General features: G+C 45.6%; 1 protein-coding gene across 1 annotated transcript in view; it reads left to right on the top strand.

Annotated features, from left to right (window-relative positions):
- SGK2 (serum/glucocorticoid regulated kinase 2) overlaps window positions 1-20089 on the top strand; it is a 38836-nt gene that overhangs the window by 3911 nt on the left and 14836 nt on the right. The window contains exons 2-3 of the mRNA XM_069952527.1: window positions 16457-16545; window positions 18226-18283. Of these exons, the coding sequence (XP_069808628.1) occupies window positions 16505-16545; window positions 18226-18283 (99 nt within the window). The 5' untranslated portion in view covers window positions 16457-16504. The remainder of the gene's footprint in view (window positions 1-16456; window positions 16546-18225; window positions 18284-20089) is intronic.

The raw sequence follows: 20089 nt of genomic DNA, 5'->3' as shown, positions 1-20089 counted from the left end.
CGGTATTATTTGCAGGTAATAGTCGTCTATGTGGCAGAACTAAGTTCTGTTTAACTTTGCTTGTGCATTAAAGGAGAACTCTGGTGAAAATAGTTTTCTTTCAAATCACCTGGTTTCAGAAAATTATACAGATTTATAAATAATTTACTTCTATTTAAAACTCCCCAGTACAGCGAGATCTCTGAGAAGAGCGCCCAACCTGCATTTAGCCATGGTGTCCTATGGGGGGGTCTTCTCAGTTGGGTGGTCTATAGGGGGAGCTGTCACTGTCTATATGTGGTAGATGGAGGAGACATATTATATATGTTATATATAGTACAGCTGTATGTGTTATGTAACTCTGTACCCAGATGTCTGCAGTCCTATGTAAAGCTGCTGCTGCCGTGTAATATCACACTAAGGGCAACAGAGACACCCAATATACTGCTGCCTCATAATGTGACAGTATATAGTATATACAGTAGTGTAGTATAATTGTTAGTATCTAGTGTGACCATCAGTATATAGTGTGGTATATAGTGTGACAGTTAGTATATAGTGTGGTATATAGTGTGACAGTTAGTATATAGTGTGGTATATAGTGTGATTGTTAGTATATAGTGTGATCCTTAGTATATAGTATGGTATATAGTGTGATCATTAGTATATAGTATGGTATATAGTGTGATCATTAGTATATAGTATGGTATATAGTGTGATTGTTAGTACTGTATATAGTGTGATCGTTAGTATATAGTATGGTATATAGTATGATTGTTAGTATATAGTGTGGTATATAGTGTGACTTAGTATATAGTGTGGTATATATTGTGACTGTTAGTATATAGTATGGTATATAGTATGATTGTTGGTATATAGTGTGATCGTTAGTATATAATATGGTATATAGTATGAACGTTAGTACAGTGGTGCCTTGGATTACGAGCATAATTTGTTCCGGGACAGCGCTTGTAATCCAAATCCACTCTTAAACCAAAGCAAATTTTCCCATAAGAAATCATAGAAATGCAGACAATTGGTTCCACACCCCAAAAATAATGATTTATCATTCTGAATAACATGTAAAACAAATGAAACAAACATTCAGAAACAGCAGAATATGTGATATTATAAGTTACTGTCCCGTAATGGAGAGGATGGGAAACACAAGGGCAGAGACTGCAGGGAGCAGGAAGGAATGAGCAGGGCAGATGTGGGCACATACATGCAGCGCTCTCTGTCCGGGGAGAGAGGGGTTACAGCTATGGAGAGATTACCTCCACAATCCTGTCCCCTGATGTAAGCCCCAGCCTGAAGTGGATCTGCTATAATTTGGAAGGTGAGGGAGACTTCCTGGGTCAGAGTACAGTGCTGTAGACCCCGCTATGCAGACCATGCCCCTCCCCCACTCCCCCTCCCACCCAGTACAGGGAGCTCTTAAACCAAAGCAATGCTCTTAAACCAAGTCACAATTCTGAAAAACTGTGAGCTCTTAAATCAAAATGCTCTTAAACCAAGTTACTTTTAAACCAAGGTACCACTGTATATAGAATAGTATATAGTGTGATTGTTAGTATATAGTGTGATCATTAGTATATAGTATGGTATATAGTGTGATCATTAGTATATAGTATGGTATATAGTGTGATTGTTAGTACTGTATATAGTGTGATCATTAGTATATAGTATGGTATATAGTGTGATCATTAGTATATAGTATGGTATATAGTGTGATTGTTAGTACTGTATATAGTGTGATCATTAGTATATAGTATGGTATATAGTGTGATTGTTAGTACTGTATATAGTGTGATCATTAGTATATAGTATGGTATATAGTGTGATCGTTAGTATATAGTATGGTATATAGTGTGATCATTAGTATATAGTATGGTATATAGTGTGATCATTAGTATATAGTATGGTATATAGTGTGATCGTTAGTATATAGTATGGTATATAGTGTGATCATTAGTATATAGTATGGTATATAGTGTGATTGTTAGTACTGTATATAGTGTGATCATTAGTATATAGTATGGTATATAGTGTGATTGTTAGTACTGTATATAGTGTGATCATTAGTATATAGTATGGTATATAGTGTGATCGTTAGTATATAGTATGGTATATAGTGTGATCATTAGTATATAGTATGGTATATAGTGTGATCATTAGTATATAGTATGGTATATAGTGTGATCGTTAGTATATAGTATGGTATATAGTGTGATCATTAGTATATAGTATGTTATATAGTGTGACAGTATATAGTATGGTATATAGTATGAATGTTAGTATATAGAATAGTATATAGTGTGATCGTTAGTATATAGTATGGTATATAGTGTGATTGTTAGTACTGTATATAGTGTGATCATTAGTATATAGTATGGTATATAGTGTGATCATTAGTATATAGTATGGTATATAGTGTGACAGTATATAGTATGGTATATAGTATGAATGTTAGTAAATAGAATAGTATATAGTGTGATCATTAGTATATAGTGTGATCGTTAGTATATAGTATGGTATATAGTGTGATCGTTAGTATATAGTATGGTATATAGTGTGACAGTTAGTATATAGTATGGTATATAGTGTGACAGTTAGTATATAGTATGGTATATAGTATGAATGTTAGTATATAGAATAGTATATAGTGTGATCATTAGTATATAGTATGGTATATAGTGTGACAGTTAGTATATAGTATGGTATATAGTATGAATGTTAGTATATAGAATAGTATATAGTGTGATCGTTAGTATATAGTATGGTATATAGTGTGATTGTTAGTACTGTATATAGTGTGATCATTAGTATATAGTATGGTATATAGTGTGATCATTAGTATATAGTATGGTATATAGTGTGACAGTATATAGTATGGTATATAGTATGAATGTTAGTAAATAGAATAGTATATAGTGTGATTGTTAGTATATAGTGTGATCATTAGTATATAGTGTGATCGTTAGTATATAGTATGGTATATAGTGTGACAGTTAGTATATAGTATGGTATATAGTATGAATGTTAGTATATAGAATAGTATATAGTGTGATCATTAGTATATAGTGTGATCATTAGTATATAGTATGGTATATAGTGTGACAGTTAGTATATAGTATGAACGTTAGTATATAGAATAGTATATAGTGTGATTGTTAGTATATAGTGTGATTGTTAGTATATAGTGTGATCGAGTTTTAGTGTCAGATAAATGAACATTCAGCATTCCGTCAGGTCACATGGGGTCAGGGTTCATTTATTTGACACTAACGTTAAGGCCAGGAGCACCGGCTGAGCGGCGTCACTCCAACCAAACCGCATCCAGTCGTCGAACTTGTATAATTATTATAAGTTAAAATAAAACAAATTGTAGATAAGTGACACAACTTACACTGAGGCAAAATTACTTGCAACTAAAAGTATAAAAAATGTTTAGTGTAACTATAGTGCGGTGGTGCCATCATGCTGCAGTCATTGGATGTCATGTCACCATGTAGGCCCGGGTATTAGATGTTGGATCCATCTGCTGACCTGATAGGTCACCTCGTAGCCAGGGGGTCAACCACTGCCCAATGTGGTAACTATAGTGCGGTGGTGCCATCATGCTGCAGTCATTGGATGTGATGTCACCATGTAGGCCCGGCCATTAGATGTTGCATCCATCTGCTGTCCGGTCACCTTGTAGCCGGGGTCACCCCTGTCCTATTTAGGACATGTACACACTGAGGTCCCTGGAGGTGACACATCTCCTCATTGTCTTCCACGCTGATCGCTCGCAGTCAGACGGATCAGCGAGGTGAATGGGGACGATCCTGCTGATCGCTCTCGGTGTATACACAACAGGGATTGTTTTCCTAACATGTGAAGACAAGATGATCTTGTTTGCCTCTTCTGTTCTATAAGTGACATCCCGCGTTACTATCAACAACCAAAGACTTTTCTGTTTTGGCGCCCAGGGAGGTCTCTAAATCTCCGCTTCCTGTCAGTGAAAGGTGATGGAGGGAACTAACCAGACTGAGAGGGAGAAAATCACCAAAATGTTGGGTACAAATGTAAAAATGCAGCATAAAAAGCTTAAAGGGAATCTGTCAGCTCCTGGGCCGACCTGAGGGGGTGACAGTGTGCTGTAGCTGTACCTGAGGGGGTGACAGTGTGCTGTAGCTGTACCTGAGGTGGTGACAGTGTGCTGTAGCTGTACCTGAGGGGGTGACAGTGTGCTGTAGCTGTACCTGAGGTGGTGACGGTGTGCTGTAGCTGTACCTGAGGTGGTGACAGTGTGCTGTAGCTGTACCTGAGGGGGTGACAGTGTGCTGTAGCTGTACCTGAGGTGGTGACAGTGTGCTGTAGCTGTAGCTGTACCTGAGGGGGTGACAGTGTGCTGTAGCTGTACCTGAGGGGGTGACAGTGTGCTGTAGCTGTACCTGTACCTGAGGTGGTGACAGTGTGCTGTAGCTGTACCTGAGGTGGTGACAGTGTGCTGTAGCTGTACCTGAGGGGGTGACAGTGTGCTGTAGCTGTACCTGTACCTGAGGTGGTGACAGTGTGCTGTAGCTGTAGCTGTACCTGAGGGGGTGACAGTGTGCTGTATCTGTACCTGAGGGGGTGACAGTGTGCTGTAGCTGTACCTGGGGAGGTGACGGTGTGCTGTAGCTGTACCTGAGGTGGTGACGGTGTGCTGTAGCTGTACCTGAGGGGGTGACGGTGTGCTGTAGCTGTACCTGAGGGGGTGACAGTGTGCTGTAGCTGTACCTGAGGTGGTGACGGTGTGCTGTAGCTGTACCTGAGGTGGTGACGGTGTGCTGTAGCTGTACCTGGGGAGGTGACGGTGTGCTGTAGCTGTACCTGAGGTGGTGACGGTGTGCTGTAGCTGTACCTGAGGTGGTGACGGTGTGCTGTAGCTGTACCTGGGGAGGTGACGGTGTGCTGTAGCTGTACCTGAGGTGGTGACGGTGTGCTGCAGCTGTACCTGGGGAGGTGACGGTGTGCTGTAGCTGTACCTGAGGTGGTGACGGTATGCTGTAGCTGTACCTGGGGAGGTGACGGTGTGCTGTAGCTGTACCTGAGGTGGTGACGGTGTGCTGTAGCTGTACCTGAGGTGGTGACGGTGTGCTGTAGCTGTACCTGAGGTGGTGACGGTGTGCTGTAGCTGTACCTGAGGTGGTGACGGTGTGCTGTAGCTGTACCTGAGGTGGTGACGGTGTGCTGTAGCTGTACCTGAGGGGGTGACGGTGTGCTGTAGCTGTACCTGAGGGGGTGACGGTGTGCTGTAGCTGTACCTGAGGGGGTGACGGTGTGCTGTAGCTGTACCTGAGGGGGTGACGGTGTGCTGTAGCTGTACCTGAGGGGGTGACGGTGTGCTGTAGCTGTACCTGAGGGGGTGACGGTGTGCTGTAGCTGTACCTGAGGGGGTGACGGTGTGCTGTAGCTGTACCTGAGGGGGTGACGGTGTGCTGTAGCTGTACCTGAGGGGGTGACGGTGTGCTGTAGCTGTACCTGAGGGGGTGACGGTGTGCTGTAGCTGTACCTGAGGTGGTGACGGTGTGCTGTGGCTGTACCTGAGGTGGTGACAGTGTGCTGTGGCTGTACCTGAGGTGGTGACAGTGTGCTGTAGCTGTACCTGAGGGGGTGACAGTGTGCTGTAGCTGTACCTGAGGGGGTGACAGTGTGCTGTAGCTGTACCTGAGGTGGTGACAGTGTGCTGTAGCTGTACCTGAGGTGGTGACAGTGTGCTGTGGCTGTACCTGAGGGGGTGACAGTGTGCTGTGGCTGTACCTGAGGGGGTGACGGTGTGCTGTAGCTGTACCTGAGGCGGTGACAGTGTGCTGTAGCTGTACCTGAGGTGGTGACAGTGTGCTGTAGCTGTACCTGAGGCGGTGACAGTGTGCTGTAGCTGTACCTGAGGTGGTGACAGTGTGCTGTAGCTGTACCTGAGGGGGTGACAGTGTGCTGTAGCTGTACCTGAGGGGGTGACAGTGTGCTGTAGCTGTACCTGAGGGGGTGACGGTGTGCTGTAGCTGTACCTGAGGGGGTGACGGTGTGCTGTAGCTGTACCTGAGGCGGTGACAGTGTGCTGTAGCTGTACCTGAGGTGGTGACAGTGTGCTGTAGCTGTACCTGAGGGGGTGACGGTGTGCTGTAGCTGTACCTGAGGGGGTGACAGTGCGCTGTAGCTGTACCTGAGGGGGTGACAGTGTGCTGTAGCTGTACCTGAGGGGGTGACGGTGTGCTGTAGCCACATCCTGTCTGTATATTTTCTGTCCCATTTGAATCCTCCTCTGGTTTTGGCACAATAACTGCGCTGTGTGACTTCAGCCTCACGGACGGTTTCCCAGCTGGATATTTGGTTCTATCCACAGGATTAGCTGTTGTCCATGTGAGGCGCCACCAGTTCCCATCAGTCTGTAGTGTCATAAACCAGGGAAAGTCTGCGCTGATAGAGAACTATGACGGACGACTAATCTCTGACCGGACCGCTGCGCAGGGCGGTGATGTAGAATGAGCCGTGCTTGGGTCGGGGGACACAACAATGGCTTCCAGCCTCCCCAACCTGCTGCTGTCCGGTTGTTTCAGAAACTAAATTCCCATCATTCCTGATGGAGCTGGAGAGCCACAGGTTGTTATACGGCGTCCTACAATGATGGGAGTTGTGGTGATTCCTCAGCTGCTTTATTGGGGATATCACCGTTATAGAGGTGGGGGGAGGGGGGGTGACCCGACAAGGGATCAGAGCCAGATCAGACGCCTGAGGAGCAGCAGCAGTTACTGCTGATCACCTGGTGGAGGGGAGGGGGGTCTGTCATATCAGCTGATCACCTGGTGGGGGGGGGATGTATCCGCAGCTGATCACCTGGTGGGGGGGGGGGGGGATGTATCCGCAGCTGATCACCTGAGTGGAGGAGGTCTGTTGTATCTGTAGCTGATCACCTGAGTGGAGGAGGTCTGTTGTATGTGTAGCTGATCACCTGAGTGGAGGAGGTCTGTTGTATCTGTAGCTGATCACCTGAGTGGAGGAGGTCTGTTGTATGTGTAGCTGATCACCTGAGGGGAGGAGATCTGTTGTATCTGTAGCTGATCACCTGAGTGGGGGGGGGGGGGGATGTATCCGCAGCTGATCACCTGGTGTGGGGGGGGGGGGGGATGTATCCACAGCTGATCACCTGAGTGGAGGAGGTCTGTTGTATGTGTAGCTGATCACCTGACCAGCTTCATTTCAAGCAGGAGTTGAGCCTGATCTCTGGTGTTCCCCCTCCACTGGTGTCTTAAAGTGACTGTACCACCAGGCTCAGGCTGAAGCACTGGAGGCGGCCGACCCACCCTTAGTGGGAGGAAACCCCCGGCCCTCTATGATAGGGTTCCATTGATTCTAATGGAGTCAGGTCATAGAGGGGCGGGGGTTTCTTCCCACTAAGGGTGGGTCGGCCGCCTCCAGTGCTTCAGCCTGGGCCTGGTGGTACAGTCACTTTGAAGGACAACTCTGATTTTTTTTTGTAAAGGAGAGGGGGAGGCTGAAAGAAACAAGGTTCGCTCACCTCCTCGGCTCCAGCGCTGACGCTGTGCACCGCTGCTCCGATCTCCTGGGTCCCCGGCTGCTTCCTGGTTAGAAAGGGGACACGGGTCGTGATGTGTCGGTGGTCGAGGTGGGACCCTGTTACAGCCGCTGATTGGCTGAGCGGACCTGACACGTCACGTCTCTCTAACAGGAAGTGGTTGGGGGACCGGAGTGGTGGAGGCATCAGTGCTGGAGGCGGGGGAGGTGAGTGCACGTTATTTCTTTCAGCCTCCTTCTCCCCGAAACTTTTACAAAAAATCGCCCTGTTCGGAGTTGTCCTTTAAGTATTTGCAGTAAAAAAAAACAAACTACTGTTTGTATTTCCTGGTATTTGTTTGGCTGTAAATTGGGTGAATGCCGAAATCATGGCGGAAATCAACCGGCAAATACACTGCTCACCCCTGAAGCTGCAACTCCAAGAAGGAAATGTCATGGGAATCACAGGATCTACAGACAGGCTAAAAGAGGTACTCTGGACAGTTCCTGACATGGACAGAGGTGGCAGCAGAGAGCACTGGGTCAGACTGGAGAGAATACACCACTTCCTGCAGGACATACAGCAGCTGATAAATACTGGAAGACTGGAGATTTTTTAATAGAAGTAAATTACAAATCTGTATAACGTTCTGACACCAGACGATTTGAAAGGAAAAAAAGGGTGAACGGCCCCTTTAAGGAATTGTAGAATACAGAACAAAATGCAACAAAATAGTTGATCTGTGGGAGTATAATAGACGGAAGAGTCAGACATAAAACAGCTATAAAAGCATAAAGTCATCCTATTCTCTACTGATACAGTCTGGGAAGAGCGCGGGGCGGCTCCTGCTGTGTTACACGGTGGTCACCACTGCCCTGGGCTCCTATATATATAACACTGTGACAGTACCACAATGTGCACACTGCCCTGGGCTCTCCTATATATTTTGCCTTCAGAACTGCCCCAATTCTTGGTGGCATAGATACAACAAGGTGCTGGAAGCTTCCTCAGAGATTTTGGTCCATAGTGACATGATGACATCACACAGTTGCCGCAGATTTGTCGGCTGCACATCCATGATGCCAATCTCCCGTTCCACCACATCCCAAAGATGCTCTATTGGATTGAGATCTGGTGACTGTGGAGGCCATTGGAGTACAGTGACCTCATTGTCATGTTCAAGCAGAAATCGAGACTCATCAGACCAGGCAACGTTTTTCCAATCTTCTACTGTCCAATTTCGATGAGCTTGTGCAAATTGTAGCCTCAGTTTCCTGTTCTTAGCTGAGCGGAGTGGCCCCCGGTGTGGTCTTCTGCTGCTGTAGCCCATCTGCCTCAGAGTTGGCCGTACTGTGCGCTCAGAGATGCTCTTCTGCCTACCTTGGCTGTAACGGTTGGCTATTTGAGTCACTGTTGCCTTTCTATCAGCTGGAACCAGTCTGCCCATTCTCCTCTGACCTCTGGCATCCACAAGGCATTTCCGCCCACAGAACTGCCGCTCACTGGATGGTTTTTCTTTTTCGGACCATTCTCTGTAAACCCTAGAGATGGTTGTGCGTGGAAATCCCAGTAGATCAGCAGTTTCTGAAATACTCAGACCAGCCCTTCTGGCACCAACAACCATGCCACGTTCAAAGGCCTCAAATCACCTTTCTTCCCCATACTGATGCTCGGTTTGAACTGCAGGAGATTGTCTTGACCTTGTCTACATGCCTAAATGCACTGAGTTGCCGCCATGTGATTGGCTGATTAGAAATTAAGTGGTAAAGTGCAGTTGGACAGGTGTACCTAATAAAGTGGCCGGTGAGTGTATATATATATATATATATATATATATATATTCAAAGGATCAGAGCAGCACTACTCGTAGTTGTAACTGGTGCCAGCGGGTCGGATCGTAGACTTGGGTCCACTGTAGTATATACGTAGATAAACCAGCAGCACTCTGTTCTCTGTAGTTCAAACACAAAAAGTGACTTTTATTCCATATAGGTGCGACATTTCAACCGCCTCTCGCGGCCTTTTTCAAGCATGGTTGAAAAAGGCCCCGAGACGTCGCACCAATATGGAATAAAAGTCACTTTTTGTGTTTGAACTACAGAGAACAGAGTGCTGCTGGTTTATCTATCTATCTATATATCTATATATATATATATATATATATATATATAAAATCTGTGACAGTACAACAATGTGCACATTGCCCTGGGCTATCCTATATATATATATATATATATATATATATATAAATAATATATCTATCTGTGACAGTACCACAATGTGCACACTGCCCTGGGCTCTCATATATATATATATATATATATATATATATATATATATATATATATATATATAGATAAGTGACAGTACCACAATGTGCAGACTGCCCCGGGCTCTCCCCCGGTGTGGAGGTGCGGACAATCACTTGCTAGATGGTTAAGCGTGACGCCAGTCCTATGGTGGTTGGCCGAGGTATAGTTCTGCCCAGTGGTAATGTGTTGTGACGCCAGTGCCGGTTGGGCACACAGTTATGGTGGCCGGCTAAATCTTGTTCCCCTGTGGACAGTGTCCTGCCGGGTTGTTGCTGGGTCCCTTGGGTACTTATCACAGTGGTCCAGAGTGGAGTAGTGACCCACCCGGACTATTGGTACTGCCACCCACAGAAAGGGGAGATGACCCCAGGAAGGTGTGTGTGCTGAGTCGGTGCTTGACGAGGTATCACAGAGTCTCTCTATCATAAATATAATCTTGTTTACTCTGAAGATACCTGAAGGAGGCAGCAGGTAATACAGCTTTGCCTTGATACAAGACGTTACACTTGATAAGCTACTTAATACGTTAGAGTCCAGATCTGTACTGAGAGGAGAAGGAGTGATACAGCTGTGCTGATTGAGTTGCTTGATGAGGGGTAGAAAAGAGGAACAGAAGAGTAGAGAGAAGGATGTTGAGAGAGTCCCAACCCAAGTAGTTCTGTGCTCTGCCGGAACTTCAGAGGTAGAAATAGAATACTACTTGAGAGTAGAGAGAAGACTTGTGACTGTGTTTTGACTCTTTGGTCTTTGCACCACCTATTGCCCACCAGTGTCGGGTGACCCGTCCTAGAGGGAGACACAAGCCCCAGACCTTGTTACCTGGGATGAGCAGAGTGGTCAGAGTTCTCTGATTACACCCGTGCTGTGACATAGAGTGCATAGGCTTCTAGCAGTTTTGCTTTATCCGGATCAGTTCCCTTACTTCTTTGAGGATACTATCCTGCACTGTGTTCCTCTGGTCCACGGCATGGCTTAGGATGATCCCTGACTTGTCCTTTCTAGTGGAAGCTTAACACTGCATAGTGTAGAATACAGTTACTTGAGGAGAAACTGTAGGGAGCATCCTACCTCTACAGAGTCTAACGGCAAAAGACCCTACACTTCCTCTACCCATGTGACTTCCTTCCTACAGCATGTGTAACTTGTGCTGTGAGTGGGTGAGGAGTGCGTATGAAGAAGTAAGGAGAGAGATGATAGCTGAAGAGAAGAAAGAACTCTCATTGGTGTGCAGATCCATGTGATACATAAACAAACAATAATCTATGTGCAATATCTGAATACACATAGTTATAACAACAACATCTTGTGGCAAAACTCTGGTATTACTAAATTACAACTTACACTTAAAAGTACAGGCTTTTATGAAGGGTGTAACCAATAGCAACACCCGTGGTGGGACACCACGTAACACTGACAGTACCACAATGTGGTCACTCCTTCTATATATAACACCGGCAGTGACTGCAGAAAACCAAACCTTTGTACCAGATCTGCATTATAGCGCCCTGGGGGTCGGGGGTCCCTGGGTGTCCGGGGGTCCCTGGGTGTCCCTGCCCCAGCGGAGAATATATTTGTAATAAGTAATAACGTCTCTTTACACCTGGGACCCTGCGTCCCTCCAGCTCAGCTCTCCAGGCATGATGGGAGTTGTAGTTCTGATACATCAGGAGGGCTGCAGGTCTCCATCCCCTTTATAAAATATTTACTTTCTCTGTTGTACTAAAAACGGGAACGAAAAGGAGAAAGGAGGAAGAAACTGTAATGCCAGTGACCGGACGTAGGAGCAGATTTACATACGGCCGACACTTTACACTCCCGTCTGTAAATAGCTGCCAATGTATCAGGAGAAGCACACCAAGCTGCGACATCTGCGGCCGGCCGTGCCCCATAGGAATAAGCCACCTGGACTGCAGCTGCAGGAAGAAAGATTCTGCCCACACTAATCCCCTATCCACAGAATGAGAGGGGGGTAACATATGGGATAACATATAGAGAGCGGCTCCATAAAAAAAAACGAAGAGGCCGGGGACCGAGAGGAAATCTACAACAGTTAATTCGAAGGTAAGTGGTCCCACCTCTTCTGCTCTCCAGCACTCCAAGTCCTCCCTCTGTGCTGATAACTTCTGAGATGAGAGAAGGCAGGAGCCACACCCGCACACACTGTGAGATCAGTAACATCGGGCAGCATCACACCCGCACACACTGTGAGATCAGTAACATCGGGCAGCACACACCCACACACACACACACTGTGAGATCAGTAACATCGGGCAGCATCACACCCGCACACACTGTGAGATCAGTAACATCGGGCAGCACCACACCCGCACACACTGTGAGATCAGTAACATCGGGCAGCACACACCCACACACACACACTGTGAGATCAGTAACATTGGGCAGCATCACACCCCCACACACTGTGAGATCAGTAACATCGGGCAGCATCACACCCGCACACACTGTGAGATCAGTAACATCGGGCAGCATCACACCCGCACACACTGTGAGATCAGTAACATCGGGCAGCATCACACCCGCACACACTGTGAGATCAGTAACATCGGGCAGCATCACACCCGCACACACTGTGAGATCAGTAACATCGGGCAGCATTACACCAACATACACTGTGAGATCGGTGACATCAGGCATCTATTAAAGCCTGCAACTTGCTCCGTCTCCCTCTCATCTTGAAAGTCATCTCTAGAGACGACCAAAGGGAGGAAGTGAAGAGCTGGAGAGCAGAACAGGTAGGACTGAGTCTGTTTCCTGAGATAGGGTATGTGCACACTGAGTAATTTTGACGGAAACTCCATTGCGGAATTCTAAACTCTCTTCCGCGTGCAGATTGCGGCGGGTGCGCGTGAGTCATAGACTCCATTCTTTGCACGGGCAGATTCTTTCATCCGTCCAAAGAATGATCAAGTACTTTGGATGGAGGGCGGAATCCGCCCGGGCATAAAATGAAGTCTATGACACCTGTGGAGACGCGTGCACCCGCAGCAGTTCGTGAGCGGGAACGAGCTGAGAATTCCGCGACGGAGTTTCCGCCAAACTTACTCACTGCGTGCATACCCATACAGCTGTTAAAGGATAACTCCGGCCAAAAGTATTTTTTAATATGTTATTACTTATGGAAAATTAGACAAATTTTTAATGTAAATTAATTATGGGAAATGCACATATACTGCTATTTCCCTTAATTTAGTAGATCAGGGAGACTTCAAATTGTCTCAGAAAATATGATGTCACGAATCAGCTGTAATTCCAATAGAGTGTCCAGGAGGGGGGCGCACTATATATAGAAGTCAATGAGTACCACTGACTTCTATATATATATAGTGCACCCCCCTGCTGGACACTCTATGGATTCAATTGATGTGTATGTAAAAATGTAATGTACAGTACGTTTTTTATTAAATACATTTATGGAATACTTTAGGGAGCAAGTGTCCTTGCTCCCCAAAGTATTCCATAACTGTATTCAATCAGTAGATTTGGAGGGCACCGAGCAGGGAGGGAGAGAGGTGCCTGTGCATCTAACTACCTCCCCCCTTCCTCCCTGCTCAGTGCTGGACACATATACACAGTACTACTCCCCCATCATCTGCTCATAGTATGAACAGATAATGGGGGAGTAGTACCAGGGCCATCACTAAACAGTCCGCCCACCCCCCTCCCTGCCAGATTGAATGATTGAATACATTTAAAGAAAACTTTGGGGAGCAAGGACACTTGCTCCTCAAAGTATTCCATAAATGTATTCAATCAAAAACATACTGTATATTACATTTTTAAATACACATCAATTGAATCCATAGAGTGTCCAGCAGGGGGCGCACTATATATAGAAGTCAATGGTACTCATAGGAATTAGGGTGCGTGCACACTATGAAATTCCTGCGTATGACCCGCGGCGGATTTTGTCGCTCGTACCCGCACGTGGCGGCGCACGTCTCCGCCCATGCCATAGACACTATTCTATGCACAGGCGGATTCCGCATTCCGCCGAAAGAAGTGACATGTCAATTCTTTCGGCAGAATGCGTAATCCGCCCGTGCATAGAATAGTGTCTATGGCACGGGCGGAAATGCGCAGTGCCGCGTGTAGGTACGAGCGACGGAATCCGCCGCGGGTTTAATGCAGGAATTTCGTAGTGTGCACGCACCCTCACACCTGATTCGTGACGTCACGGTTTCTGAGATAATTTGAAGTCTCCCTGATCTACTAATGTAAGGGAAATAGCAGTATATGTGCATTTCCCATAATTAATGTATATTAGAAATTTGTCTAACTTTCCAAAGTAATAACATATAAAAAAAATTATTTTGGCCAAACTTCTCCTTTAATAAAATCTGAGTGTAGCGCATTGCCACATACTCTGAGGACCACTGTCACATACTCCAAGCATCACTGCCACATACTCTCAGGATCACTGCCACATGCTCTCAGGATCACTGCCACATGCTCGCAGGATCACTGCCATGTACTTTCAGGATCGCTGCCACATACTCTAGAGATCGCTGCCATGTACTCTCTGAATCACTGACACATACTCTCATGGTCACTGCCACATATTCTCAGGATCAGTGTCACATAATCTTACTGTAACATACTCCCAGCATCACTGCCACATACTCTCAGGATCACTGCCACATACTCTCAGGATCACTGCCACATACTCTCAGGATCACTGTCACATACTCTCAGGATCACTGCCACATACTCTCAGGATCACTGTCACATACTCTAGAGATCGCTGCCATGTACTCTCAGAATCACTGCCACATAATCTCGGGATCTGTGTCACATGCTCTCAGGATCACTGCCACATACTCCCAGCATCACTGCCACATACTCTCAGGATCACTGTCACATACTTTTAGGATCACTTCCACATACTACCAGGATCACTGGCACATATTCCCAGCATCACTGCTACATACTCTCAGGATCACTGTCACATACTTTCAGGATCACTTCCACATACTACCAGGATCACTGCCACATTCTCTCAGGATCACTGCCACATACTCCCAGGATCACTGTCACATACTAACAGGATCACTTTCACATACTCCCAGGATCACTGGCACATATTCCCAGCATCACTGCCATATACTCTCAGGATCACTGTCACATACTCTCAGGATCACTTTCACATACTACCAGGATCACTGCCATATACTCTCAGGATCACTGTCACATACTACCAGGATCACTGTCACATACTTTCCGGATCACTTTCACATACTCCCAGGATCACTGTCACATACTCTCAGGATTACAGCCGGTCTCAGGAGTCCGAACCAGTCTAATCATTAACTTCCGAGGTTAAATGTTACTATAAATGTCCTAATGCTTTATTAACACTCTGGGCTGCAGGAACGCGTCTTCTTCCCGCTAAGCTTTGTCTACTTGGTGAATGTGAACAATCCCTGCTGTAAATGAACTCTGTGCCTGATTTCTGGTGTATAAGTAATAGTATCCCGCACCCCGGTGAGGTCACTATGTTCTACACATCATATCTCTAATCCTTGTGAAGAAAACAAAGTCTCAGCCTAGAATTTCCATACAACGGCCGGTAGCATAAATGCAGCGTAATGGCGACACCTCCGCGACCACATATACAAAGCAACAAGTGTAACCTGAATGGGGTGAATGCTTAATATACAGGTATATACAGCTATATACAGGGAGGTGAGAGTGGTCACCCATCCTGTAATGTTACCCTACTGGGGCCGTGTTCTTTACAGCAAAAGCTTCTTTCCGCAGAGTCACTGAAGTGAGACGTGAATGTGATCCTGGCGCAACAATGTCCACAACTCACCGGGGGAAATATTTCTGCACAGACATTCAGCAACGTCTCTTCCTCTTCTCCTGATCTGCTGCTCTTCTCCTCCCGTTTTTTTTTACAGCTTCTTGTCTAGGTTACCGACCACCACTCTGCTCTAAAAGCAGCGGTCTGGCTGGTGTATATATACATATTTATATATTATACAGTATGTATACATCTACATTATATCCCCATATACACCAGCCAGACCATTGCCTTTAGAGCAGAGTGGTGGTCGGAGAAGAAGACACATTTGGTAAATGACTGTATGTGCAAAAATATTTACCTTTAACAAGCCGTATAAGTGTATTAGCTGAGATAGGAATCCCCCTTTAAGTGTTTTTTTTTTTTTTTTTGTGGTTTTGTAAAGTGTCTTTCTGCTCCAATTTTGTGACTATCTTGAGACAATCTTGAGACAATACCCAATGGTGAATGTCAATAGATACATTGATGGCTTTAAGGTGAATAGCAGAGAGGTGTATGGTGTACATGTGAATGAGCCCCAGGTTGGGGATCCCCGGGGTACATGTGAATGAGCCCCAGGTTGGGGATCCCTGGGGTACATGTGCAAGAGCCCCAGGTTGGGGTTCCCCAGTGTATGGTGTACATGTGAATGAGCCCCAGGTTGGGGATCCCCGGGGTACATGTGAATGAGCCCCAGGTTGGGGATCCCCGGGGTACATGTGAATGAGCCTCATAGTTCTTATATCTGACTTTGTCTCTTTCCTCATAAATCTGAAGCTTTCTGGTAACTACAAGGGATCTGACCTTTTCACTTTACAGATCATTGAGTGACATCGACACTGGAGCAGCAGACGCCTCCGTCCCATCATGACTTCCACCATAAACCTGGGCCCGTCTGCCAACCCCAAGTGAGTGCACGTCCCCCCACCCCTGGAAAAATGATAAATGCGGCGCCCCCTCTGTGTGCTGCCGCAACACCCCCTCTCCGCCCCACTGGCAAAGGTGGCACAGATGCAAAAAAAATATTCACAAAAATACCGTTTGCAAATATTTTTACGCCGAGTTGCCCCATCTGCACGTAAAAAAGGCATTTACGCCTTTTCATGCATGTCACCCTATGTGCACTGCTACCCTTATATACTATATATACTGCTACCCTTATATACTATATATACTATGTGCACTGGTAACCTTATATACCATATATACTATATACACTGCTATCCTTATATACTATATATACTATGTGCACTGGTAACCTTATATACCATATATACTATATACACTGCTACCCTTATATACTATATATACTATGTGCACTGGTAACCTTATATACCATGTATACTATATACACTGCTACCCTTATATACTATATATACTATGTGCACTGGTAACCTTATATACCATGTATACTATATACACTGCTACCCTTATATACACTATATATACTATGTGCACTGGTAACCTTATATACCATATATACTATGGGCACTGGTAACCTTATATACTATATATACTATATAGGTAACCTTACTTGCAGGGTTGAAGTAATTTACTAAGAATTATTTTTCATGCTCGGTGTATGGCTGTGTTCACACAATGTCAAAAATATTAAAAAGGCGGCCGATTTTTATATTTAAAATAACGTCCGTTTTTGCCGAGATTTAACAGACTGCAATGCATTGAAGTCAATGGAAAGACGGACGTCCAATGCACACAGCGTATTGAATAACAGACGTTTTTGCGGGCGTCAAAATAATAAACATGATCATTATTTTCGGACGTCTTTTGCAAACAGCGGACGTTTTTATTTGTAGTTTACACACAGTTTTCCTTTTGTCACCGTTCTGTCTCCATTTTTACTATTAAATTCAATGGACTTTTTAATTAAGCCGCATCCAAAGTCCAATTAGTAACTAATACCAGTATAATGTACAAACACCTGTCAGTGCACTAAGGGGAGGCCAGACAGCTAAATAAAGTCCGTTATTTTAGACTCAAAATAACGGACGTAATTTTAAACGGAGATAAAAAAAAAAATTGTGTGAACATAGCCTATATGGGGGGGGGGATAGTTCGGATGTTCTTGATTATTGTATACATTTGGTTTTGTCGTATACTTTTATATTGAGCAGCCGTGCACAGTCAGGACGGCCGTGTGCAGCAGATTTTGGTGTCTGTGGAATCAGATGATTGGAGCAGCCACAGAATCTGCTACATGTGACGACTCCTCTCAGTCCTATACTACGTACACTACGTATATTTCAGTCAGTCTTGCAACCAAAACCAGGAGTGGATTTAAAACACAGAAAGGATCTGTTCACACAATGGTGAAATTGAGTGGATGGCCGCCATATAACAGTAAATAACGGCCATTATTTCAATATAACAGCCGTTGTTCTAAAATAACAGCAAATATTTGCCATTATATGGCGGCCATCCACTCAATTTCACCATTGTGTGGACAGAGCCTTTCTGTGTTTTTAATCCACTCCTGGTTTTGGTTGCTATACTGACTGAAATATACGTAGTGTGAACGCAGCCTAATTGTCATTATATTGTTATATTGTTGGTTTTTCTCCTTTTAGTGCTAAACCGACAGACTTCGACTTCCTAAAAGTGATAGGAAAAGGAAGCTTCGGCAAGGTTTGTCCCCCCGTCTATAGCCACAAATCTATAAGGGGAGGTCTGCGGGTGGAAAACGGTTTCTATAGGTCCCCGTACACTTTATACTCGTGTCGGCCATGTCTGCCGCTCAGGGAGGGTTCGGACATCACTGTGAGGTGTACGGCGCCTGACCGTCTACCAACAGATGATGCCAGCGGAGATACACGGACGGATGTGATGGAAAATCACCCCCAGCCCCTTTGTTCTGAGAGCTGGCTGCAGCTCACTCCTCCCCATAGAGAACACAGGGACTCTCAGCCGCGCAGTGTATGTGCATGGGGAGGACGGGAGAGAGAACGGACGGACGATCAGCCATCAGTTATTAAAGGTGTACGGGCAACCTAAAACAGATTGTACACTAAGGCCTCATCCACACGGTCAGTTTTTCTTCTGGGATCAGGATCAGTGATCAGTGCGGCATCGGTAATGTGATAGAGCCTGCGGGGGGGATGGCAGGCAATGCCTCCCTGAGAACGGCCGACACATGCATGGTGCAGCTGTGTGGCATCGGTGTAAGGCCATGTTCACACAACATGCTCTTTTTAGCCTGGGCAATATCGTATTGAAAACCATGCACTGCCGCCTGTTCCATGTTCACACAACATCAAAAATGGAGAAAAAAACATCGCTATTTAAAAAAAGTCTGTTTTTGCCGCGATTTAACTGACTGCAATGGCAATGCATTGGAGTCAATGGGAAGACGGACGTCAAAATAATGAACATGAACATTATTTTCGGACATCTTTCCAAACAGCGGACAATTAGTAACCTCAAACTAAAATAATGTGCAAACATCATGGTGCGTTTACACAGACAGATTTATCTGACAGATCTTTGAAGCCAAAGCCAGGAACAGACTATAAACAGGGATCAGGTTTTAAAGGAAAGACTGAGATTTCTTCTCTTTTCAAATCCATTCCTGGCTTTGGCTTCCAAAATCTGTCAGATAAATCTCTCTGTGTAAACGCACCCTTAGTCATTGCACTAAGGGCCCTATTCCACAGTAACGATAATCGGCCGGATCGGCCCCATTTGGCCCGACTCGGCCGATTATCGTTCGGTGAAATAGAGAGAACAATCAGCCGGTGATCGTGTCATCGGCTGATCGTTCATTTAGGACCAGACCTAAAATCATCGTTGAATAGCGGTGCGCGGCGGGCGACCGACGATTTGACAAGCAGCATCATACATTTGTCCTTCCCGGAGGGATATCTGGCTAGTCCTGTGTCTTGAGACTCTTCAATGAGGCTCCACGGGCTCCTCTTTTGCATATTCATGTTTCCCAGGGGGCAATGCACCTGGGACTTCACTGCATTGAGCGCTTTCACTAGCAGCCGGCAGTGTTGTCATTTGGCTGGTCTCCCTGAGATCAGTGATCTGTTTCTCTTATGGCTCTACTAGGCATTGCTCCCACCTAGCCAGAATCCTGCTCCACACTGATGAAGGGCAACACCCCGAAACAGCTGTATGTGGATGGTTACCTGGCCTTGGATAATCCTTTGTCATTACATTGACTAATAGGGCCACTTAATATGGTGGTTTTGGTGGTTTCCCTACAGGAGCCGGCTCCTTCCCGGAGGGACATCTGGCTAGTCCTGGGTTTTGAGACTCTTAAATGAGGCTCCACGGGCTCCTCTTTTGCATATTCAAGCATCATACATTACCTGTCCAGGCTTCTTCTCCACGCTGTCTTCATCCCCGGGTCCCGCGCGCTCTATCTTCAGAATGGCCGGTCAGCTGACGCAGCGCTCAGCCAATCACAGGCCGGGACCGCCGTGGCCTGTG

This window comes from Dendropsophus ebraccatus, chromosome 14 (assembly GCF_027789765.1).
Source record: "Dendropsophus ebraccatus isolate aDenEbr1 chromosome 14, aDenEbr1.pat, whole genome shotgun sequence".
NCBI lineage: Eukaryota > Metazoa > Chordata > Amphibia > Anura > Hylidae > Dendropsophus > Dendropsophus ebraccatus.
Note: the sequence above shows the minus strand (reverse complement) of the source record. Positions and strands in the feature narration are given on the sequence as shown.